General features: G+C 50.2%; 1 protein-coding gene across 1 annotated transcript in view; it reads right to left on the reverse strand.

The window, feature by feature from the left end:
- Positions 1 to 9100: 9100 nt before the first annotated feature.
- Positions 9101 to 25670, reverse strand: part of Dpp6 (dipeptidyl peptidase like 6) — a 640714-nt gene continuing 624144 nt past the window's right edge. The window contains exons 19-26 of the mRNA XM_051203163.1: positions 23972 to 24041; positions 22495 to 22689; positions 19216 to 19270; positions 15475 to 15586; positions 12617 to 12675; positions 11909 to 11981; positions 11744 to 11817; positions 9101 to 9545 (exon numbers count right to left, since the gene is read on the reverse strand). Of these exons, the coding sequence (XP_051059120.1) occupies positions 9399 to 9545; positions 11744 to 11817; positions 11909 to 11981; positions 12617 to 12675; positions 15475 to 15586; positions 19216 to 19270; positions 22495 to 22689; positions 23972 to 24041 (785 nt within the window). The 3' untranslated portion in view covers positions 9101 to 9398. The remainder of the gene's footprint in view (positions 9546 to 11743; positions 11818 to 11908; positions 11982 to 12616; positions 12676 to 15474; positions 15587 to 19215; positions 19271 to 22494; positions 22690 to 23971; positions 24042 to 25670) is intronic.

Consider the following 25670-nt stretch of genomic DNA (forward strand, 5'->3'; position numbering starts at 1 on the left):
TCGATTGAGGTTCCCTTCTCTCTGGTGACTCTAGCCTGTGCCAAGTTGATTAGCTAGCACAGTTGCTGAGCCCTCATGCATGCCTAGTCCAGGCCTTGGGTACTCCACACCAATTTGGGCAGCAGATGGAAGCCGTAATAGTGCAGATCTCTACATGGATTGCACCCTAGAACCTCTGGCCCTGAGTTTTTTTCTGTACTGGCCTTGGCTGGCCTCCAACCACCCCATAGCTCTTGTTGTTGGGTCCCAGATACCAAAAACCCCTTGTCAGGTTTCAGAGGTATGAATTTACCAGGCCCCATAACGTTCCTCTTTCCTCTTTACATGAAGCACTGATGTGCTTTCAAAAGGAAGAGGCCATTCACAAGAAGCAACACAGCAGGGAATCTGTGTCTAACAATCACCACCAAGAGCTCTGTACCCTGAGTATGCATTCAGCTCTGTCACCACTGAGGGCTCAGTGCCCTGAGTGTGCTTCCTGGGCTCAGGAACCACCCCAGCCAGTTTCAGCTTCTCAGTCTCAGCTGTGCAGACTGAGGCTCACAGGCCCAAGCTTAACCAGCAGCATTTAAAAAACAAACAAACAAACAAACAAAAAAAACCAAACAAAAAAAACCCAGACTCTTCTTTTTAGGTTTATTTATTTTATTTTATGTGCATGAGTGTTTTGCCTGCATGTATATGTATGCACTTTGTATGTGCTCTTAGAGGTCAGAAGAGGGAGGTGGATCCCCTGAAACTGGATAGTTATGAACCATTGTCTTAGTGTTCTATTGCTGTGAAGAGAGACCATGACCATGGCAGCTCCTATAGAAGAAAGCATTTAACTGGGGCTGGCTTACAGTTTCAGAGTTAGTTCATTATCATCATATGGAGAAGCAGACAGGCATGGCACTGGAGTGGTAGCTGAGAGCTTTATATCCTGATCTGCAGTCAGCAGGCAGGAGAGAGAGAGAGAGAGAGAGAGAGAGAGAGAGAGAGAGAGAGAGAGAGAGAGAGAGACAGACAGACAGACAGACAGACACACACACACACACACACAGACTGGCCTTGGTGTGGGCTTTTGAAACCTCAAAGCCCACCCCCCAGCGGCACACGTATTCTAACAAGGGCACACCTCCTAACCCTTTCCAAACAGTTCAACTATGGACTAAGCTTGCAAATATAGGAGCCATTTTCATTCAAAATACCACAGCTACTATGTGGGTGTGGGGAATTGAACTCAGATCCTCTGCAAGAGCAGTGAGTGCTCTTATGCACTGAGCCCTTTCTCCAGCCCAGCCATCAGGTTTGGATTATCATCTGCCAAGGAGGAACTTGGTTCCAATATTGGGTGAAGATATCATTTTGCCATGGGACTTCAGCAGGGTTATGTGGCTCTGCCTTTTTGCCACAGGCTCTGTAGGACACCATGAGTATCTGTCCCATCTCAGTTCAGTCTTTGGCTGGTCTGCAGAGCCTTGGGATGGCCCCAGGGAGGGGGGAGGAAAATGGGATACGTTGGCATGGCCTGAGGAGGGAACTGGGTGGGGTGGGGTAAGTAGCTTCTTCCATACTTGTGGCTTTGTGGTTCTAGACATCAAGAGTCTGCAGTAGGAACTGCAGGGGAGCTGGGCAGCTGGCCTCTAGGGGGCCAAGGCAGACTGTGCAGGTAGGAGGTGACACCAGGGCCTCTCTGGATGCCTCTCCTGCCCCCTCTTTGCCGTCAGTCTCTCTACTTCCCAAATGCTCAGACACTGTTTCATACTGAGTCTCCGTGTTGCCCTGGGCAGTCATCAAGATGGACAGCATGATCAGGTTTCATCATGAAGATGAGACAGAGAGATGCTCAAGCAATGGGCTGTGACCCAGGGATGGGGAGGCCAGATTCACTGCCCACTGACACTTTAAGTGCCTCTTATGACACTAGGCTCTGGCCTTCTCAGTGGGGTCTTCTAGGACAGGCATCTCATAGGGTTCACAGGAGGCTCACAGCGGGGAAGCAGTGATTCTCCCAGACACTGACAGGCTGTCTGGTCTGGTTTTGTTTATTTCGTGTGTGCATGCATGCACAATCAGAGGATAACTTGGGAGTCAGTTCTCTCCTGTCACCATGTGAGTTCAGGAGATCAAACTCAAGTCATTAGGCGTGGCAGCTGGTGTCTTTACCTGCTGGGCCATCGCACTGGCCCTAGAAAAGGTTGTTTTCTTTCTGGAAGGCACTTTGTACCAGTGAGCAAACTGCGGGGAAGATGCCAGCCATGGTCCACGTGCCATCCCAGTGCTGACGGCTCAGGCCCATAGACCACTCACTTTCCTGGGCGGACACCTGCCTCGAAGAACTGGGGCCTGCTGTCTGCCGACTGCCTGTGCACTCGGCTGATCAGTGTCCCCCACTTTCAAAGACCAGGGGTGGTGTCATAGGCAGGGCATGCAGAGGGACGTTTCTTGGCAAACAGACTTTTGGGGTAGCTCTGTCCACTGTGAGAACGGGCTGAGGTTTAGCTGACTGTCCTGTAGTCCCTGAGGGTGACATTAGTCTCACTGTGTGCCATCCTCCTTGTGTCCCCACAGGGATTGCTCCATTTCCTGTGGGTGCTTCCCTATTCCGTGCGGTGTTGAGTAATCGTGGTGGCTACTGCCATGGAGTTAGGGGGTTAGTGGAACCGATGTGTATTATTTATAGGCTTTTCCCGCTTCTGGCTGAGGTGGGACCCAGCAGTTAGCTTGCTGTGGTCACTCCCTTCTCGATGACAGTTATGTGTAACCCTTTCTGGGGCCCATTGAGAATTCAGTTAGCAAGCATGACACATCACAGCCAGCTGAGCTGTAGCATGTCAGGGTAGGCGACCTTGGGACTCCATGGCTTGACTTTACACTGAAGATATAGACAGGGCCCTGGCTGCCATGTCTCTGGCTCTGCGAGTGCTAGCAGCTGTCGGATCAACAGCAGAGCTGATTCTGTGAGATTCCATTATCTGATATGGAGCTGGCCCTGTCTGCCATTAAGATACATTTAGCCATTTTATAAAACTGAATGTCAAGGCCTTTGCTGGCTTGTGTGACTCTGCCTGACACAGGGGAAACTGCCTGCAACTGAAGGGCAAGCCAGGGCCACGGGGCCACGGGGCCACAGAGCCACAGAAAGGCCTGCAGACAGCCATAGAACTTTCCTTACTGCCCCCAGAGGCAGGGTTCCACACACATGGAAGGTCTCCAATAGGTGAGACCAGATCAAGGGAATCCCTGGGTCCCATGAAGCAGCTCAGATATGAGTCCTGCACTGGGGACTCAAAGTGAGTGTCAGGATTTGAGCAAACTATTGTACAAGTGTGGTCCTGACATGCTGGCTCAGAACAACCTGTATTTGTCATCTAGTGTGAGTGTCAGACATCTGCTCCATCCCCACGTGTCTCCAGCTCAGGGTCTCCCCCCTGCCCCCCAAGACAGGGTTTCTCTGTATTGCTTTGGAGTCTTTCCTGGAACTAGCTCTGTCGACCAGGCTGGCCTTGAACTCACAGAGATCCACCTGCCTCTGCCTCCTGAGGCTGGGATTAAAGTTGTTTGCCAGCAACACCTGGCCAACTCAGGGTCTCTTAGGACTGCATCAAGCTGGTATCAGGGCCTGCAGACTTTCACAGTGCCATGGAGCTGAGAACCAGTGTTCAAGTTCACTCCTGTGTCTACGTGTCTCTTAACCACCAGGGACTCAGGACTGTGAAGATGTCCTCAGAAGATGGCAGCTGAGTTACCCAGACTAAGTGACAAGAGCCAGGCAAAGAGGGAGAAGGAGAGGGAAGGAAGGGGAAAGCCACCTGCACGCAGGAGCAGTGCTTTCTCTGAACACTGCCTCATCTGTCACGCATGGTCAGTCACATGGTCACACTCCCAGTGTGGCATGGGCGCTCACAGCATGTGAGCACTGTAGGGACCCCAGAACATTTCTTGGGGGCTGGCAGTAGGGATTGTGTCTAATGCCTTAGTTTGTGGCTGATCCAGGAGGCAGAGGTGTGCGTGCGTGCGTGCGTGCGTGCGTGCGTGCGTGTGTGTGTGTGTGTGTGTGTGTGTGTGTGTGTGTGTGTGACTCCAGACTTCCTGGGGGCAGCAGGAGGAGGGCTGGGACTAGGAGGCAGTACAGCCATGCTGAGATGGCTTGAGTGGCCTTCCAGCCGCATTGCCAGGCCTGGACCTCCTGGACCCCAGCAATCTTGCTTGGTGTGGATGTCACACCCATGCCACCTGGATGAGTCCACCAGAATGATCTGTGTTGGCCCGGAGGTGAGAGGGATGCGCTAAGGTAAGAGGGTGTGGTAAGTGTTCTTGAGGGGCTTCAACAGGCCAGAATCTTTTCCTGCCTGCATCTTGGCTTCCTCCTTATCCCGACAATACTGGGTTCTTGGGCTAGAGCTTCTCTACCGTCACCCGCTTCCCAGCTGTTTTCACTGCTGTTTCCCACCTCGGTCTTGGCTTAAACGTTATCTTTTCAGGGTTCCCTGGCAGCACTCTATCCCTCCTCATGCTTCCATTTCTAGCTTGTAGGTCTGTCTATTCTGCTTTAAGTCTGCTCCTTAACTCTTCTAGGCAGCCAGGATCAGACTCTGTGTTTCCCAGGCTGCCTGCCGTGTACCTACTATGTACCTACGGTATACCTACTATGGGAACAACATCCTGCACACTTGATCGTGGTACAAATAGTTGTAGCTTAGGAAGCTGTGGTCCCATCTGGCCCTGCCCCTGGGTCCCAGCCTCCCAACAGGTGCTTCAGGACATTGCATCAGGATGCCCACTGGAGGCATGATAACAAGCAACACTCAGATGACACAGGATTCCACACACAGCCTTGCCCCGGTTTTGAGTATTATAATTTCTGCTTCCCAGCTGGAGGCAGCCCCAATATTTCTAAATAATTTATCTAAGCCCCATCACCTAGAATGTGGCCAGAGTCAGTACAGCAGCCTCCTTCATGTTCCTGTAGTCTGGTTTTAGACGTTTCTTCCTGTTGACTTGGGAGTTCCTTTTCTGGCTTCTATTCCCTCAGCAACACTCCAGGCCTTAGCATGCCATCTTCCAGCATTTGCCCCCAACAGCAAAGAAGCATTTGACCTTTTGTGCCTGACAGTGAGGTGTCCTCCAGGCACAGTGCCTGCCTGTAGCCACCCTCCCCTTGAAGAACTACCTTCCTGTTCCTGCCCTTGCCCTTGTCAGCATTTAGGTAGTGCCAGGAGGCAGCTCCAGGTTAATGGAGGTCTTCTGAGCGACCCCTGCTGTCTTTCAGTCTCACAGCAGAGCAGGAACAGGGAGGTTGGCGAAGATGAGAGTTCTTTGACTTTACATTTTTTGAGAGTGAATATCCATCCCTCCATGTACCTGTGCCCAGCATCTTAGCACTGATGGAGAGACACTGGTATGGGCATAAGAAGTAATTCAGGGTCTCCTGTGAGGAGCCTAAGAGATCGTGAGCTCTTTGAGAATGTCTCTGACTCACATGAGCCAGCCAGACATCCCTGGTGCAGCAGAGGCAACAGCAGCCATTCCTTACTTAGGACAGTGTGCCGGGAGTCCCTGAGATCACGCCCGGCCAATGATGTCACAGCAGAGGATGGTGGATTGGCATCTGGGCACTTTTTCTGAAGTCTTCTAGTTGGCAGTACTGCAGCCCACTGAAACTCTTTTTAGTGCCTGGGACTAGCTCTGTCCCCACCCTACCTGGCTACAACGGGGCTTGTCTTCTCTGACTGATTTGAACATAGCTGATGCCTTTAACTTTGCAACTACACTCACAGTGAGCTTTCCTTCTCCTCTCTCCTACCTCCCTTCCCTTTCCTCTCTCTCCTGCTCCTCCCCTCCCCCTTCCCTTTCTTCCCATCCTCTCTCTTCTCCTCTTCGTTCCTTAAATTTATTTTTATCTGTTTAGGCGTCTTGTCTGCATATATGTATGTGAACTATGTGCATACCTGGTGCCCCCAGAGGCCAGAAGAGGGGGTTAGACCCCTTGGAACTGGAGTTACAGATGGTTGTGAGCTGCCATGTGGGTGTTGGGAATAAAACCCTGGTCTTCCTCTGGAAGAATGGCCAGCGATCTTAACCACGGAGTCATCTCTCTAGCCTCTCTTTATCCTCTCCCCCCTTCTCCCCTTCCCCCCTTCCTCCTCCCCTCCTCCTCCCCATCCTCTCCAGTTGTTTGAGTACAGGGTCTTGTGTGGCCTTGAACTTGTTATGTAGCTAAAAGAACAGTCTTGAACTCTATTCTCACCCTGCCACGGTGCTGAGATGTGAAGTGTGAGCCTCCATGCTCAGCCCAATGCTATATGGGTTTTGCTTGATGTATTTAGAACTCTCCATGCATCAGCTTTGGAGGCCAATGAGTACTTCAAACAGGTTTTCTGAAGACACTATACACTTTGGCGCTCTTCCTTCCTTCCTTTTTTCTTTCCTTCCTTCCTTCCTTTCTTTTTCTTTCAGTTTTTCAAGACAGGGTTTCTCTGTGTTATAGCTCTGGCTGTCCTGGAATTCACTTTGTAGACCGGGTTGTTCTTGAACTCATAGAGATCTGCCCACCTCTGCCTCATGAGTGCTGGGATTAAAGGTGTGTTCCACCACTGCCGGGCTGGAGCTTCCTTCTAGATGGCTAGCTTTTTATAGTGCCAGAATGTTGATGGCTAGAGGAAAAAGATGTTCCCACTAGCGTATCAGTGGCATGATTGTTAATGGGGATGACCAACCACTTTCTGACTGAATATGAACTGGCTTCCCTGGAGGGGAAATTTGTGTACTATAAACCTGGTCAAGAGCTGCCTGGGAAGGTCAGAGGCCCTGGTGGGAAGCTACTGCTGGTGTTTGCCTAATGGATACACTGAGTGCCTCAAATTTTCTTCTAAGTATTTATGATTATACAGTGCTGCTCCCAGCTTCGGTCAGAGGGGTTTCTTTTGTAGGGGGCATCATTTGTAGTGGGCACTGTAATGGGCCAAAGTACTGAGAGTAAGAGATTGTCATGTTCATCCTTAAATGGGACTTTTGTGTCATCTACTCCAAGGTACAGGAACATCCCTTAGATGGAAAGGACTGGACGAGCCAGATGATGGGGGAGCAGTGCTGTGAAATGCTGTCCCTTCCATAGGATATGCCCATTACACTTAGGAACGCATAGCAGCTGTGGTTACCTGCACAAGATTGGGCCCATTAACAGTCTATCATGGATGTGGGAGGGGAATATGAAGTCCCACCCTTCCCTGAGGAGCTACTGGTATTTCGTGTGGCTGGACGAGAAGGAAACATTTTCTTCAGTGGTGTAGTCACTGTAAGTTGCCCATAACCCTTCACCCATGGTCATGTAAGCACTCCGATCAAATTCATCAAAGTAGAAGGAGGCTGTTTGGAAGAGGAAGGATTCAGCAGCAGCGAGAGAGGACAAGAAAGGGCAGTGGGGGTGAACGTGAACAAAATGCATTATATATATTTATGTGTGTGTGTGTGTGTATGAAAATGTCATAAGAGCCATTATTATGTATGATGCATGCTAAAAATTAAAAGTAAACTCCACTTTGTATTAACAGAACAAAATGGGCTTGGCATGGTGGTGCACACATTTAATCCCAGCATTTGGGAGCAGAGGCAAGTGGCTCTCTGAGTTCAAGGACAGCTTGGTGAGGTCCATAGTAAGTTTCAGGACTGCCAGGGCTACATTGTGAGGCAAGCCTCCCTCCACTCCAAAGAAAGAAAACAAAACCATGTCTTGAAGCCTTGCCCACTTTCTAATGGGTGCCAGTTGAGGAAAGTAAAAAAGAAAGGAAAAAAAAAAAAAAAAAAAAAACAACCTGAGTGGTAAAATAATGTTTTATTCCATGGATGACAAATGCCCTCCGACCTAATCTTGCAGCCAGAGCTGGCTCCCAGTTTCAGATCTCCTGGGCTTTGCTGTCAGCCAAACCTGTTGAAAACATGGTCTGTCTGTCAGCATGAGGTCCCTTCTCACCAATGCAAAATCCCAGGATGCAACTTTCCCAACAGACCTAACAAGAACCAATGCTCCAAGCTCGTGTGGACAGAACCAAAGCCCCCAAACATTAAAAAGAAACAAACACAAAACAACATGGACACATCTCTGAGGACAGGGTTTCAGGGCACCCCAGCAGGAGTGGAAACTGGGCTGATCCGTACTGATACACAGGTTGTCAATAATCCTGAAAGGAAATTTCAAACTAGCACTTCTGAAGAGGCCAGCTCAGCCCAGGAGGTGTCTGCATGCAAGCTCAACACAAGGTCAGCGCCGTGTAGGGGAGGGGGCTGCACAACGCCAGACACACATTTCTTGCTTTATATACAATGAAATGAAATATACACGGGTGACAGTGGCCACGCATCTGGTCAGTAGTGTTATCTTACAGGGCTGCGCTGACATCACTGTCAGCACAGAGGGCAGAGCCAGCCCTGGGGCTGGTGATGACATGGCCGGGCTTACTCAGCATACTTAAGGGTGTTCTGTCTTGTGATTTTTAACCAAATGTCACCTGAAAAAACGGGACAACTGATCAAAGGGGAAGAGGAGTAGTTTCAAGGACACGTGTCATGGCTGCTGGATGCACAGACAAGTCCTAGTGCCACTCGGGGAAGGTTTTACTGATGAACTTTCGTGAGGGCTGCTGTGTGCTCTGTGTCCTTGGTGTCTGAGATACCTCCACCAAGTCTAACAGAGACAGCAGATGTTCCAGAATGATCTCTTTATCCAAACAGGTGCAACATGGAAAGCATACCAAAGCAACGAAAGACAGAAAGGATACTCAGAGTGGGATAGTCCGGGCACAGAGACAGTGGGGTGTCCAGTTAAAACCATAGAAAAATACAAAGTAATTCTACAAGGTTAACCACGGGCAGAGCTATAGTCTTACTTTGTACATAAAAGACCTCTTTTCTGGGTGCAGATAGGGACAGTGGGGGCTCTTCAAACCACAGAGAGGGGCCAGGCATGTATGGACACTGCGGAGACAACCATGCTGTCCTGTTCCCACGGCGCAGCTCTGTCAGACAGGACTCACAGGCGAGAACGTGAATGCAGTGTATGAATGCAGACGGTAGGTCTCAATGTTACAGCGAAGCTTAACTTAAGGGCCGGCTTTCTTGGCCCTCACTGTCACCTGTCCTTTACTTTGTCCCCTTGGGGGAGGGACGTGGGATGTGCCAGTCATTGGGGGCCAGGAGGAGGCGATGCTGCCCAGGAGGGGTTGTTCCAGGCTATGTGGTGACCTGTTTCCACCTGGAGCTTGTTGCCCCCACCAAATGGCCTTCAGTATCAAGACACATGCTATGGAATGCGACACCTCCACTTCCACTGCCTGGGAGAGAGGGTGGTGGCAGGGAGGATTCCTCAGTTGCATATTGTTGTAAAAAGAGCCATGTCTGTGCTTAGGTCTCAAGAGTGCTTAGTCCTCCTCCTCGTCCTCTTTTGCTGTGGCTGCCGGTAGCTTGTCCTGGATCCTGAAACATTCCACAAAGAAGTTGATGATGGACCGGTACAGATGTTGCTTGAGTGCCATGCTGTGGAAGTAGTGGCTTTCATCCGGGTAAATCTGAGAAGGGAGAAGAATGGGGTTATTTACTCCTCAACAGTTCACCTGCCAAAGGGACTTCTGGAGGCATGCAGGAAAGGCAGTATGGGAAAAGCCAAGCTCTGCACGCTGGTTCTGGCTGCAGGATGAATTCCCCAGCATCAGGACCTTTCCTCTGGGGAGCTCTGCTTCTGCACTAGGACTCTGGCAGCCCCGGCAGGCCATGGAAACTTACCAGTCTCCCCAACCTCCGCCCTTGGCACCTCTCTTTCTCCACCAAGGGCAGTGGATCAGAAAGGATTGGCTAAGATGGAAAACACTCCATTTAGCAGACTTTCTGTCAGAGCTACTTGTCCTATTTTGCAACCTGGGTACACACTCAAAAACTACAGGGTCACAGGTTGAGGACCAGAGGAGAGAGGGAGGGAGGGAAAGAGAGAGACAGAGACAGAGAAGAGAGGGAGGGGGAGGGAGGGAGAACAGGGGGAGAGGGAGGGAAGGAGGGAGAGAGGGAGGGGGAGGGAGGACAGGGGGAGGGGGAGGGAAGGAGGGAGAACAGGGGGAGAGGGAGGGAAGGAGGGAGAGAGGGAGGGGAGGGAGGACAGGGGGAGGGGGAGGGAGGGAGGACAGGGGGAGGGGGAGGGAAGGAGGGAGAACAGGGGGAGAAGGAGGGAAGGAGGGAGAGAGGGAGGGGGAGGGAGGACAGGGGGAGGGGGAGGGAAGGAGGGAGAACAGGGGGAGAGGGAGGGAAGGAGGGAGAGAGGGAGGGAAGGAAGGAGAGAGGGAGGGGGAGGGAAGACAGGGGGAGGGGGAGGGAGGGAGGACAGGGGGAGGGGGAGGGAAGGAGGGAGAGGGAGGGGGAAGAGAGGGAGGGAGAGGAGAGAGAGACGGACACTTTTTGGCTGAGTGAGTCTCCGGATTGGAATGAGCCCCAGGCTGTCTCCTATCTGACCCCTCACTGCTGGCTTGGTGTACACTCACTCAGCTCGGTGTGGGTCCAGGTGATGTGCGAAGGAAAACTGAATAGAGTCTGGCTTTTTTTTTTTTTTTTTTTTTTTTTTTTTTTGAGAACCGAATATTACAATACCAGTAAGCAGCAGGACAGGCTTGTGACAAGGGAGGAGGGCTGATATGCAGGCAAGTCAGGCCTGGGGGCTCTTTGGTGTATGGCTGATGCAATTACACAATCAGTCCTTTAGGGGCACTGTGCCAGTCCTGTATACACAGCACCAGAAGCCAAGTGTGATTTGAAATCTCACTCTATTTAAGCCCAACCTCATTCTGAATCCTGTATCCTTTCCATGCCTTTGTGGGTAGCATTCATCTTTGTTTTTGTAATGATGCCGTTACCCTGGAATGTGTAAGACGGCAGTAAGGTAGCATGCATTGTTCCTGTCCTGTGCTCTCCCCTGGAGCTTGTCGTGACTGCAAACTCTGGAGTGTCTGTGAAAGCATCTGCTGTGTTGGCTTGCATGGCCCCAGCTGAGTCCTTTCCTAGGCACAGGTGCCATGATGTGTATACAGTATACTTAACAAATCCAGAGTGCATCACACTCTGGGATGTAATGTAACCAAGCCCTTCACCCCATTCAACAACTCTCAGGACAAAGTCGTTTCCTTACTCAGCCCACATACACAGCTGCCACAAGTCACTGGATGCTGAACGCAGAGGCAGAAAGTGCGCAAAACCAGATAGCCCCTCTCTGAGGGAGACACGGCGCTCACTTGCCCCTGGCTCTTAAGACAATGAGGTTATACCTGTTTTATCAAAGGAGCCAGAGAGCAAGAAGGAAGTGAGAGGAGCTCCCAGCATCATTCCTGTGCATTGCTGGGAAGAGGTAGGAGTGAATACTGGTGAAGACCATCATGGCTTTGGGTTCTGGGATGGGCAGTGCCTGACCACAGCCACAGAGGGTAGAGGCGCTTGGTACACTCTCAGGGGCGTTTGCCCAGAGAGAGTCAGAAAGAGAAAGGCCCAATAGCCATCTACGCTGGGACACCAGCCCTCCCCACACCTACAGCACACAGCCAGGGCCCACAGTGCTTAGAGGAGGAATGTGGGGCAGGGTGGGGTGGAACGGTGGTGGCTTGGATACAGATCTGAGCTGCTGTCAGTTGAAGGGGACTGGCATGATCTGGTGTGGACCTCACTCAGTCCTGTCCCCATGACAAGGGCCATCTTGCTTTAAGTGTAACATCTAGCAGGTAGCATTCCATACCTGTAAGCTGTAATTGGCCTTTCCCTTGATCAGCTGCGTGATGAGCTCAGCTGTGTGCTGGAAATGGATTTTTTCTGTAGAAGAAGACAAACATTTGCCAAAACTCACATCATCACCCAGGGGATCTTCAACACAAGGGGGCTGGGGGCGGGGCTCTGTTCTTACCATCAGCTGTGGCGTGGATGATCAGGAATTGCTGGTCCTCCAGTGCCGACACTCGGTGTGCCAGCTTGGTCATCTGCATGTGTGGAGCAAGGGACAGAGTTAGCTGTGGGGCAGGGACAGGGAGCAGGTGGGGGTGGGAACACTGATGGAGGGATCAAAGCAAGTGGAGAGAAAGGCCAGGACCCTGGAGAGCAATTCCCTTCGAGAAGGGGAAAGGAGAAAGTGAAGGAGACTCTCCAAGAATAGGTGGCCTTAGAGGCCCAACATGTCACTCAGCGACACTGATCAGCCTTGTCCCTCTGTCCACGTCCTGACCACAGGGCTCTGGCCTTCTGCCTGTGCATGGCTGATGACATGCTGTGTACAACACTCTGAGAAACTGGATGGCTGGATGTAGTAAGAAACCCAGCTTACAGTTCACCCTCCCAAAGGGGAACTGGCCTTGATGTAGGGACCCCCAACAACCAGCAGCGCCCTGGGCTTTCTCGTCTCTCACACCCATCAAAGCCAACCATGAGACCAGATGAGCTTACAGAGGCCACATTAATCTAGTTCAGTGCAGTGCGGCTGGGGGATGATCCCAAGGTGTTGATGGTAGAGAGGCCCAGGCCCTTGGAAGGGAGAGTGGTGTGGGAGGAAGGGGGAGAGTTGGTCGACCAATTTCACCTGGTTTTCTGTCTTGCCAAATAACAGCTATACCAAGCGTACCTCATATGCTCTGTTGTCGAGTCCGTGGAGGCCAAGGTACCGCTCGGAAAATGCAGAGGCTGGACAGAGGCAAAGGAGAGGGGTTATCCCTGGTCCTTAAGAGCTCCAACAGGGCAGAGCCCCGATAGAAGGGACGAGGCTGCAGGATGGGGCTGTCTCCTTGCTACTTGCATGGTAAATGCTAGGCTTTTTATTTATTTATTTTTTGAGAGAAGGTCTCACCATGTAGTTTTAGCAGACCTGGGAACTGGATGTGTAAGCCAGGATGGCCTCATATTCACAGAAATCCACCTCCCTCTGCCTCCCAAGTACTGGGATTAAATGTATGCACCATCATACTGGACTTAAATTTTTGGGATTTAAAAGATGTCTCCAAAATCTCCTACATCATGTCAAGGGAATCAAACAGTGTATTTGTGTGTGGGGTGATGCTTAAATGTGCCATCCCTATCGGATTTCTCTAATCAGCTTAGGTCTTGGTTTTGCACATGTGTGCCAGGTGACACACATGCTCCCACAGCATTGCTCTGTCAGAACAATCAGGGATAAGGACCAACTTCCATGACACAGGGCTTCTGGGGGAATCCTTTGTGAGTAGGGAGCCAATGGAAGGGACTCTGTTGTTCATTAAGATACAGGTGGGCTGGGGAGCTCATCAGGACAGGGCCTGCCCAGCATGCACGAAGTCCTGGGCCCTACATCCAGCACTGAAAAAGTGTGTGTGTGTGCATGAGTGAGGGGTATCATTTCTGCATATTTGAAGCAGGCAAATTTGGAATAGCATGAAGACTAAGAAATTAAAGTTTCATTGAACTTGAATGATCCAATACACTATACATATACTCCCATGAGATGGCTAGTACGGAGTTGAAGCAGGGGCATTCTCATGGACAGGTCAACGACATTTGCATTAGAGCTGTGAGGACCTGGTCATGAGGCCCCCAGAGACTGCTGGACCAGTGCCCCACCTACCTCAGGTCTGCTGCATGGGGCCTACAAGTGCTAAGGAAGGGTACATGGACGTCAGGAGGGACACAGCGAAGAGCATAGCTCCTACAGCACTGCAACAGACTTAAGAAGGTCCCTGGTTCTTGCCATCACTTAATATGAGATCCCTTGGGGCTCACAGCCTGGTGTCCTGGAGTACTAAACAGAATGTGTATTCTCAGAGCCACTTAAGACTTTGTGTTGAGTATCACCAAAGTCATGTACTGCCAGAGGAAGGGGTGACAAAGAGAGGACAGTTCAGGGCTTGGGACTCAGTATAGATCAGGGACCATGTCTGCTTGGGCAGATGACTCTCTCCCACCTTAGGTGGTCTCAGGTCTGTTTGGACCCCACAAGACATACTCACAGCCCACCCCTGTTATGAGTAGGTTTTCCCCCTCCGGTCTGGTCCCACTACCGCACCAGCCCCAAATAACACACAGAGATTCTGTATTAGATATAATTCTGTTGGCCAGTTACTAGTTTCTTATGGGCTAGCTCTGTCTTAAATATTAACCCATTTCTATTAATCTAGTACTTCCACTCTCTTACCGGAGAGAGGGGATGGCGTTCTCTCAGTCAGTCCACCATCTTGCATCTCCTCCCTCCTACTTCCTCTCTTCTCCTTGTCTCCTAGTCCCACCTATCTTGCTTTCCTATTGGCCAACAGTGCTTTATTCATTAACCAATACGAGAAACATATTTACAGAATGACATCTCCCATCATCTCCTCTTTTCTGTCTAAAATAAAAAGAAGGGTTTTAACCTTAGCATAGCAAAATATATCACACAACAGTTATCAAATAAACATCACATTTAACAATATTTAGTCCATTAACACTTAGTAAGATTTAAAGAAAATATTCCATCATCTATCTATCCTATCTTTGTGAGTCTAAAGGTAGGATAACTTACCTTTAATCCTAAGGAAAACTATAACCATAAATAGCTGTCTTCAACTCCCACAAAGACCACAGAAGGATGAAGATGGAACTTTACAGAAGAACTTCAAGTGACTGACCAGGCAGTGAGTTGTCTCTGTCATTTCTAGAGTTTATATTTATCCTTCTGTGGTCTTTAATTCTTACTAAATGGGGGGGGGGACTAAGAGACTAAGAGGAGAGAGGAAGTAGTAGGGAGGAGAATTCAAGATGGAGGACAGAGAGAGCAGAATGCCAGCCCCTCTCTCCGGTAAGATGAGACCCCGTGGAAATACTTAGATTAATAGAAATGGGTTAATATTTAAGACAGAGCTAGCTGATAAGAAACTAGTGCCTGGCTAACAGCTTTATATTAAATGCAGTGTCTCTGTGTGTTATTTGGGGCTGGAGTGGTTGTGGGACCAGATCGGCTGGCAGGAAAAACCTGTTCATAACACACACCCCACTTCTAGTCCTGCTCATGGGAAACTTCACTTTGCACAGACAAGTATGGCTAGATGCCATCCACCTAGCCAAGTTATTTAGACCCTCATTGGATTCTCTCCCTGGAACAGTGATATCCTTGACATCACCAGTATTGTCTGTGTGTAACTACCCACCCCTCCTCCCTTCTTCCTCCTTCTGTACTTGCCGCCACATACATTCCTGAAGCAGGAGAAAGATGGCTTAGGCACTGCTATCTGCCTTCTCCCCACTTGCAGGGACAGGGTTTTCTGAAGTCATTACTGTGAGCTAGCCTTGGATTTTGGAGAGTGACTGCTGCCCATTGGTGGACTGAGCCACCTTCACTCCAACAATGACCAGGGACTCCCCTTCTGCCCCAGGGGTGTCACAATACACCGAAGGTGCTTGCTGTTGGGCACAGAGGTGCTGAATGGAAAGGTGGGTTTATGCTGCAAGCTCAACAGTGAGTCTCATCAAAGCCATTACCATAGAGTTTGAAGTCTGTTATTGGAGAGAGTGCTGAGCCGCATGTGAAGGTCTGCCCTTGATTTTCTCCCTTGGCTGGAAGGATGTAAGTGCTCAGGTAACCGCCATAATCCTAGGAGACATAAGAGGGAAGGGAAAGAGGCAAGGGGTGGGGTCACTATCCACAACGCAGTAGGAAACGAGCCTCGGCCCATGAAGGCCAGCTCCTAATGTGTATATGTTCATGCAGTTTTTCAAAGACTTGAACTTTAATAGATGAGACATTAACACTTTCCAGGTTCCATGTTGTATAACACAGTCTCCCCTTCTTCAGGACCCAGTGCCCAGAGACCTGGAATAAGTATGCTAGTGACACAGAGATCCTCTATGCAATCACATCCTCTGCTAGGATGGTGACAGAGGAAGGCTGGTGTCCAGCTGGTGTCCAGCACTGCAGCCCAGCCTCCCTTCCAGTTCCTTATCTACAGCCTGTGTAGTCCTGCAGAAGCTGAACTGGAGCCCAGTGACAGTGGGGTGGAGAACAGGTCTGCATGGCACCCAGCCTGGGCTTCACAAAACCCTTATGTGTGCCTGCAGATAGGGTGACCTGACTGCTAAGACATGGGAAACTCCAGCATGGATCTCCGAGCTGGAGCTGTGCCCCATCACTGTCTGGCACCTTCCAAGTATTCGAATCTGCTGAGAAAAGTCAAGGGGGAGTGAGAGAGAGGGGGAGACAGACAAAGGAGAGGTGAGCATCTGCATATACGTGGCCATATAAGCGAAGGAACATAAGGACATGTGTGCCTACATGTGTGGGCACACAGCTGAAAATACAGTTGAATGAATATGAGTGATATTGTGTCTGTGTACTTATGTGAACATGTGAGCTCATAAGTGTATGTGTGAGTGCATGTGTATGAATGTGTAAATGTGGTATAAACATGTATGTGTCAGTGTATGTGAACATGTGGCTATATGTATGTGGGTACACACGCTTATGTACAAACCTGGGAGTGCTGATCATGGCAACATGGGGTGTGGAGAACCCCACAACTGATGAAGCCTGGGTGACAACCACATCACGCCAAGCTTGGTTGATGGTGTGTCTAGTTTGTTATATTATGTATTGTAGTGTTTCTTTTTTAGGCAGGGCCAATGAATCATGTCACTGTCATTGACGATGAAAGTATTTCAGTTTCCTTTTATGCTTCCTTCCTCATCTTCCTGTCCTTCTGCAGACAGGACTGTACTATTTAGCACAGGCTAGCCTTGAACTCTCATCCCTCTTTATGTATGTGGTGGGGTTATAGGTGTGTACCATGGCACATCATTTTCTAGAAACTATTTTTTTTTCTTTTTTGTGAGTGGACTCAACATGTTCCTAAAAGCCTATAATTTCTTTCAAACATTTTTTTTCCTAGTGGGCCTTACGGTTTTAAATGAGAGGCTAGTTACACTTGGCATGGTGGCCTGCGGTCTCTGGCCAGAGCTCACAGGGTGCAGCTCACAGATGTCCCCTGTGTGTGTGGAGCAGATACTGCGGCACAGGGCTCCCTGGTCCTGAGCTCCCTCACTGTGGGAAGAAGGGAGATGTAGAGCTGGGCTGCACACAGAATCACGTCCATGAAACAAGAGGAAAGGTCACAGAATGCCAAACGATGGCACCTGCCGCCGCTGAGATGCTCAGTTGGTAAAGGCACCTGCTGCTATGCCTGAAAACCTGAGTCCATCCTTGGGATCAACATGGCGGAAGGAAAGAAGCCACTTTCACAAGCTGTCCTCTCACTTCCTTAGGCATGCTATAACTTGAGTGCACGAATGCATGCGCGTGCGCGCTCACGGGCGCGCACGCGCGCACACACACACACACACACACACACACACACACACACACACACACGGGCATATAGTGTAATAATACTAATAAAGAATTGACAGCCCATGCTGGGCACCCTGGGAGAGAAGGAAGTGGGGAACCCGAGTTGGAGGCTCACAAAACCTCTGTTTAAGATACCTTTAAACTACACCGGGCATTCATGGCACACACCTTTAATCCCAGAGGCAGGTGGATCTCTGTGAGTTCGAGGCCAGCCTGGTCTACAAAGACCTAAGCAAAGTAGGAGACCCGACTCAGCAGATCAGGAAAAGCAAGCAACCAGACCACTGCTTGCCTGCCTCTACCAGTGGGGGTATGAATGGCACCTGAAGGTGCATGGTCCCTCCTCACATGGCATACTTGACTGTGTAGCCCAGCTAGCCACACTCTGATAAAGCCCACTGACAACTGAATGACCCTGGGCCTGCTGCGGCCAGAGAAAGTAATACTGTCCCAGTGGGCAGTACTGCCTGAGGCAAAGAAGAAGGGCCAAGCTAACTCAGCTTCCAGATGGACACACTGGCATATGTTTGGGGACAGTAAAGCTCAATGAAGCCCCAGGCTCTGTCCCCCTCACTTCTGCCACAGGGGTGTTGGGAAGTCAGGGATGTGAGGGTTAAGGGTGTGGTGAATATTGACTCTCAGTTAAGGTTCTCAGTGATCTAGCTGGCCCTGGGCTGCTCACAGGCAGGAGTATCTACAACAAGCTTCAGGGCTATCTCGAGGCTCTGTTCTGCCTCTGAGCCAAGAGGAGAGCCCACTGGTGGCTCCCCCTGTGGCCTTGCCTCTGCAGGTGCTCAGGTGGATTGAAGTTCAGAGGAAGCAACTCCACAGGCTCATGTTTGGAACACGAGGCCCCAGCTAGTCACATTGCTCTGGGAGACCAGGGAACGTATTTGGCCTAGCTGGCAGGCATTAACTGGGGCCATGAACACCCTCTTTAAATAAGAAGGGATTTGGGGCTCCTAGCTCAGTTGTTAAAATAGAAGGTCACAGCCAGTAACTGTACCCCTGGCCACAGTCCCTCTGCTTCCTGCCCCCATTCCCCCCAGAGACGTAATGCTATCCAGTACCATGGCTGCCATGCCTTCCTCATTGTGGAGCTAGGAGCCAAAATAAAACCTTTCTCCCTCAAGTTGCTTCTGGTAAGGTGTTAGGTGAGAGCCATGAACAAAAACAGGCTCTGTTCCACCTGTCTCTGGGGTCTCCCACATGATACCGTGAGGCCCCCAGTGGACACTGTGCACCAGTCTGTGGTATGTACTCTGGTACTGACTGGGTGGGGGGGCTCTTCTGAAGGGGTGGGGCTTCCACAGGAGGAAAGGTGCACAGCCATGAGCTCCTGGCTTTCTTGAGAGTAAGGGGTCTCCAGGCTAGGTTGTATGAGGAGGCGAGGGTGACATACTCTGCCACACAAGTGGCCCTTGGAGACCTAACTCCCATGCCTGGGCCTCCACTGCAGCCCCTGTGGGCCAGCTGAGGCTATGCCATGAGCTGCCAGGTGGAAACTGCTCTGGTTTCACCACAGGGAACCCACAGCCTTCCTTCCACCTGAGCAAATGTGGGGATTAGTGTTTTTGTACACGGGAGGGTGCCCACACCCTGGTTCCTGTTCCCTCCTCTCCTGGAGTGCCCACCAGAGCTCACCAGGTTCTGCAAGGGATGAAATGAGGAGCTCAGGGGGGCTCTCTGAAATGGGAGAGGAGGAAACAGCCTGCTTTCTCTCCTTCTAGGTCATGTGACCCACAAAGCCGCAGTCATTAACCTCTTACTCTCCTTTCTCTCCCTCCTCCAAGGCCACAGTTGACCTCAGTGGCTCAGAAGGAAGATGATAATGGTGAGACACAGTTCTGCTCCGGGGCTCAGAAGACAGCATGACTCACCTTTCCAAACACAGCCACCCGTGTCTTGTCAATGTACTGCTCCTTCAGCATGGTCCTGGAAGAGAGGCATGAGAACTATGTGGGTCTGCTCTATAGCCCGCATCCATGCTATCAGCCACAGCACGCATGAAGAACCTCTTCAAATGAGAAAGGATCCTGGGATTCTAAATGTAGTTGCTTACCTACATGAGCGGGTGGAAGATATCAGGACCTAGAGAGCTTCAGGGGGTTAGCCTTACAGCTATTCCTGGACTCTTGTGTGTGAGTGCCTGTGGCTGAGAAGTGACGACACTGATGTCTTTCTAGAGCATGTTTGCTGTTGGTTTTGATTAGCTTTGGGCTCACTCCTTGTTTATAGAGAATGAATGAAAACAACCCTCAGGTCTTTGTCCCCAAGCTCTGAGGGAGCAGATCCAGGGACCACATGATCATAGGTTGAGTCTGATGAATTCCTGATCTTTCTTCTGGGTTCTCCATAACAGGGAAGGGACACTGAGCCTCAGTGGGATGAGGTAAGCCTGATGGGATGATGTAAGAACAGGAGAAGACAGGGAAGGAGACTAGGCAGGAGGGCAAAGGGCAAGGACAGTTCTTTTTCCTACAATGGCTCCTGTGAGCCCACTCCAACCCTAGCCTGCCTGGATGCTGCCTCACTTTTCTTGGGAAGTCTACCTTGTGCAGCGTGGGTTACCAGAAACCCCCTGCTCCTCCTCCTTACAGACAGGAGCCAGTTTCCTTTGTCCCTGTCCTTCCTCTGACAGGAATTATCCCACAGCCTGAATCAGGGCCACCTGGTCTCCAGGAAAGCCAGCTTGCTGTCTGATGTTGCAGCTCGCTGTCTAATGATGTGCAGTCTTGCAACCGTTCTTGGCCATTTCTTGCTTGTGTGCGGGGTTCTGGGTATGAAATGAAGATTACAAGGCTGCTTTCAAGTCATGGAGCTCTTTCTCAGTTTCTGGAAGTTGCCTCTATTTTCCTGACCAGCTAGTAACATTGAAAGACTGTGGAGCTGATGTTATCATAAACATGGCTATCCTCAACTGAGAAAAGTTACTTGGAGTGAGGCTGTCCTGTTTGGCTGTATAGATAGACAAAGTCTGCATCTTCTTGACACTGCTGGTCTCTGGAACTCCAGCTCTGGGGTCTGCTGTCTCTGTGGACCTTCAGAACCTACAAGACTCCTTACCTTAAAGGCAAATACAAGGTGTGTGTGTGTGTGTGTGTGTGTGTGTGCGCGCGCGTGCGTGCGTGCACACATGTGCACATATATCGTTGTTGTTGACTTCTGTCAAAAGCACCCACACAGAAATGCCTTCCATGATGGTTGGGCTCTTGAGATGCTCCTGTCTGTGCCTTCTTATTTTGTGTATATGGAGTTTTTTGTTTTTGTTTTTGTTTTTTTGTCTTGTGTGCCACTTACATGTAATACTCACAAAGGCCCGAAGGTGGCATCAGGTTACCTTAGAACTGGAGTTAAGAGACAATGCTGAGCTACCAACTACCTTATGGGTGCTAGAGACTGAACCTGGGTCTTCTGGAAGAACAATCATGTTTTTAACCACTAAGCGATCCCTCCAGACCCATATGATTTCTGTCTATAAGATTCATGGGGTTTGAAGACATCATCTTGTCTATCTTTGGCTGGTGCATACTCCCTGGTGTGGCTTGAATCATGTTTTGAGCCTTGAGCATTTGCTCCTTGGACGGTGGGGTTGTGTAGGGAAACTGTGGAACATTTAGGAAGTGGGTACCAGATGGTGGAAGTGAAGCTTCATGGCGGACTTGTGAAGGTTGTAGTTCAGCCTAGATACTACCTGCCACATGCTCCCAGCTACCAGGACCCTGGCACGCATGCCCTGCCACCATGGGCTGACTTTCTTGAACCTGTGAGCCAAATAAACCTTTCCACTCTTGGGTCATTTCCTCTGGCATTTTGATCACAGTGATACAAAGGTAGCTAATAGACCCTGAAGAAGAAGGCCCTTTGCATTAAACAAAACAAAACAAAACAAACAAACAAAAAAACCACATGCTTTAAAAAGTCAGCCAAGACTTCTCCCGGGAAGCTTTGGAGCTTTGGGTGTGGGGTGTTGGCTGGCTGCAGTCACACATGGGATCTCAGCCAGCCCTATACTCTCCCATCATACCCAGGCTGATGAACACACCCACCAGGATGGCCCATGTCACATGGCTCTTCCTTGCCCTTCAAAGCCTCCAATTCTGTGTGTGGGGGGTGGGGGTGGGGTGGGACCATTTTCACTTCAATCTCCATGCACAACCGTGTTCACAGTTCCGGGTGCTGTAAGCTCCGCTCGATCCTGGCACAGGTTCTTCATGTTCCTTTAAAGTTCCCAGGACAATGCCAAGCATGGTTTTGAGTACCTGTCCCTTGGTACTAAGCTCCTTCTCTCCTTGGTGGTACTTGGTGGGCCTCATTTATTTGGTGACAACATGAGGAAGAGGTAAGAACTGAAGACAGGCCACTGCTTAGAGTCCAGAGGGCATCTGACCAGCCACAGGGTCTTCTTTGTAATGAGGTCACCCTTAGCCTTCCTCACCTCCACGCATCTTCTCTCTCTGGTCTTCCCTCCTTCTCTCCCTTCCTCCCTCTTTCCCTCCCTCCTTTCTTCCTTCATTCCTGGAGATGCCTGCACAGCCAACCACAGAAGCCACAGAATAGAGAAGCCAGGCAAATTGCAATGGTTTGAATATAAAATGTCCCCTAAAAGCTCCTGTGTCCATATTTTGGGAGGTTTTAGGAAGTAAAGTCTCATTGGCAGAAGTAGGTCGCTGGGAGGTGGGCCTTCAAGTTTATAGATCAGCACACTTCCTGACCTCTCTCTCTCTGCTTCCTGACCCAGTGAGATTAGAGGATTCCCAGCCAAGGTTCCTGATACCATGAACATTGTGGCACCTTCTCAAACTGTGAGCCCACATAAACCTTTCCCCCTGAAGCTGCTGTTTGTGAGGGACTTGGGATAATAACAGTGATTAATACACAGACCCAGCTCAGTCTTGGCCTCTGGTCCTGTGCTTAGATCAGTTCAACACAGAAGCCACCAGGCTGTGTGGAAGTCATTATGGAACCTTTCAGGAGAATCCTGCTGGCAGTCTCCTTGGAGATGTCCATGCAATTGTGCACAGAGCTTCATGCAAGCACAGGGTGTGTGTGTAGGCAGCAGGCAGTCCAGTCCTGACATGCCCAAGGTGCAGCCCCTGCTGAGCGCATCCTCTCCACCTTCCCTGCCCCACCCCTGCCCAGTCAGCATGGCTGCTCACCTCACAGCTTCCATCTGGTCCTTCTCCTCCAGGAAGCCCAGCCGCCTCCGTACTTCATGCAGGAGCTTGGTTCCCTGGAAGCCGCTGCCTCGGCCATCACACTTGACCACAACTGCTCCATGGCTGCTCACCAACACGGTCTCCCAGGTCACCTCAAACCTCTCTGACACACTCTGACTCCCTGGGGTACCATCCCTAAAGAGATAGGTCTTTAGTATGCTGCATTGTGGCTGGCAGGTACCACATCTGAGAAGGCTTCTCCTGGGGGGGTCTGTGTGGTTTTCCCTTTACCGGGTACCCTATGCCTACTTCATTGCCTTGGGTTCTGCTGTCTATGATGGATGAGCCAGGTATCATTCATTTACCCCTCAGAGAATCCTAAGGCATCCCAGTCATCTCAAGGACAAGTGAGCGTGTGTATGAGTGTGTGTGTGTGTGTGTATGAGTGTGTGTGTGTGTGTGTGTGTGTGTAGGTGTAGGTTAGAGGTTAACTCTAGTGTTATTCCTCAGGCACCATGTGACTTGTTTTGTGCTTTTGGGGTCCCTCCCTGGCCAGGTCAGGGAGGCCCAGGGACACTTCTGATTGTTTCTCCAGTGCTGGGTTTACAGGGTATGTCACCATACCTGGCTTTTTAAAAACATAATTTCTGGACATGGAACTCAGGCCCTTGTATTGGTATGGCAAGCACTTTAGTTATGTCCAGCATGATGACACTCTTCCTGTCTGCTTGGGATTTGACACACCTTGGCATGCTCCCACCCCATCCCTGTCACTTGAGTGCCCAGGATATGGGACTCCTTCAGCCACTCCTTGGCTTAGGAACCTTCCTTATGGTTAGGTTGGAAGAAACAACACACAGACTGGCCCAGTGACTTTCCTGGTTTGAAGCGTGAGGTCCCACTCTGTCCTGGAGGCTTTCACTGTGAGGGTAGGGGCATTGCACATGGCTCTTTCCTTCTCCATTGAGGACACCACACTGTGGCTTTAAAAGCATTCCCAGCGGAGATTTACATCATGGGGAATGGCCACTGCTACGGACAGGGCTGGACTCAGTGAAGACAGATATGGGTGAGTGGCTCTTACGCCGTTATGCAGTTAAGTGCAGGGATGTGTTGTGAGAACTGTGCTGTTTGGATGTGCTGTGGTATAAACATCAAACAGTTATTTGAAGAAGACACTAGACAATGTGATCTTATGGGACCATGGTCCTATATGCTTGCTAAGTACAGAAATGTCCTCATAATCCCACTACAGTGATTAAAAAAAAAACAAAAAAACAAAAAAACACACCCTTGGTACCTGGGTGCCTGGGGGCGGGTTCAGGAGTTACAGAAAAACCCATCCTTTGCTGACAAACCAACCTATCTTAAGATCTACACAAGCAGCATCATTTATCTTACTTCTCCCCTTAAGGGTCCCCTATACCGCTGAGTCCCAAGAAGGCGCCCAGGGAAAGAAAGAGGCTGTCATACTTACACCACCAGCAGTAAGGGGTAGTGGGTGGTATCTGTGAAGGTGGCCGGTTTCAGGATCTGCATTGGCAAGTCTGGGGAAGGTAGAACACAGCCACGTCAGAGGCAGCGGGGCAGCAGGGCTGGACCAGTGTGCACCCTGCTTCTGTGTCTGTATATCTGTGTTTGCTCTGGGGGAGGGGAGGGAAGTCCACACAGGGAGCTTCCACAACAACTTGGTGTGGGCACTTGGGCAGGTCACTGGCGTTGTAGCCCAAATGTCTGAAGCTCAAATGTCACCTTTCATACAGGAAACATCCTCAGGGCCCACTGGTACCTGCTGGTGGCAGAATTCCACACAGGGAGAGCACTTAAGGTCTGGGTCAGTCACAAACTAGGAATGGATAGGATTGTTTTAATTTATGTGTATGGGTGTTTGATATATATATATTTATGTGTGTATGTATATATATGTATGTACATGTATACATATACACACATATATACAGATTGTGTGTATATCTATCTCTATCTATACTACTATCTATCTATCTATCTACCTATCTATCTATCTACCTATCTACCTACCTACCTACCTGTGAGTGCCTGATGCTGCAGAAGCCAGAAAAGCGGAAAGGGTGTTGGATTCCCTGGAGCTAGAGCTACAGACAGGAGTGAGCTGCTTTGTGGGCACTGGGGATTGAACTCGGTCCTCTGGAAGAGCAACCAGTGCTTTTAAGTGCTGAGCCAGCTCTCCAGCCCCAGTGGATGGATTTCAGTGAGCAGTGCTTCTGGGAGAGGAAGACTGAGGTGAAAGGGTATGCTGAAGTGAGAGGTGAGGGCACCTCTCTACCACGACAAGTGGCTTTGCAGGTTCATACCAGGCAGGTCTGACTATCTGCTAGATCCTCAAGGACTGGACCCTAGGGAAGGAGTTGGTATATCTGTGGTCACCAAGGTCACTGGGTTTGGTCATCGGGAACATGGGATTGTGGGCGTGGGGGGTAACAATCAAGCCTCAGGAAATTATCCCACACCCATTTCTTTGTTCAGCCCACCTCCAGAACAAGCCTCGCTGCCCCAGCAGGAATTTGTTTATTGAGGGTAACTACAGCCCAGATTACTAAGGCCCAGCAATTAAATGGGAATTAGTGGCTTTTTCGCAGTGACTGCAGCCCTGGCAGCCTGCTCTGAAGCAGCCTTTCATTACTGACTCAGCCTGACTGCTAATGGCTTGCAAATTGGATCTGTGGCCCAGGGACTGGCGGAGAGGCAGGCGTTGCAGGATATCACAGAGATATCCACAAAACATGGTGTGGTTACACTGGGGGTAGACCTTTGGAAGTAGCTGCCTGTCTGAGGAGCACAGGAGGAAGCCCTTCTGAGTGCCATTTGCTTTCTCAGAAGCCTTATCTGGCAGCAGAAATAAAAACCAAAACTGCACAGGTCTGAGGAAGGGGATCAACACTATTCAGACTTTTTGCTTCAAAGGGTGGCTTCCTCATGTCAGGCCCAAGTGGACCTGGTGGTCCCTGGTACCCTCTTCTGCCACAGTGCTGGGGATGCCTCAGAGCAGTGCTGAGTGCTACTGATGCTCCTACAGGCCCTTTGTGGCTTTCCTAAAGGAAGGTGATGATGTCAGTTTCCAGAATGTGGAGATGGATGACAGCTGTAGGCAGAACAATGAGGAAAAGGGGCTGTGGAGCTGCGAGAGGGATACTTGA

This window comes from Phodopus roborovskii, unplaced genomic scaffold, assembly GCF_943737965.1.
Source record: "Phodopus roborovskii unplaced genomic scaffold, PHOROB, whole genome shotgun sequence".
Classification (NCBI taxonomy): Eukaryota; Metazoa; Chordata; class Mammalia; order Rodentia; family Cricetidae; genus Phodopus; species Phodopus roborovskii.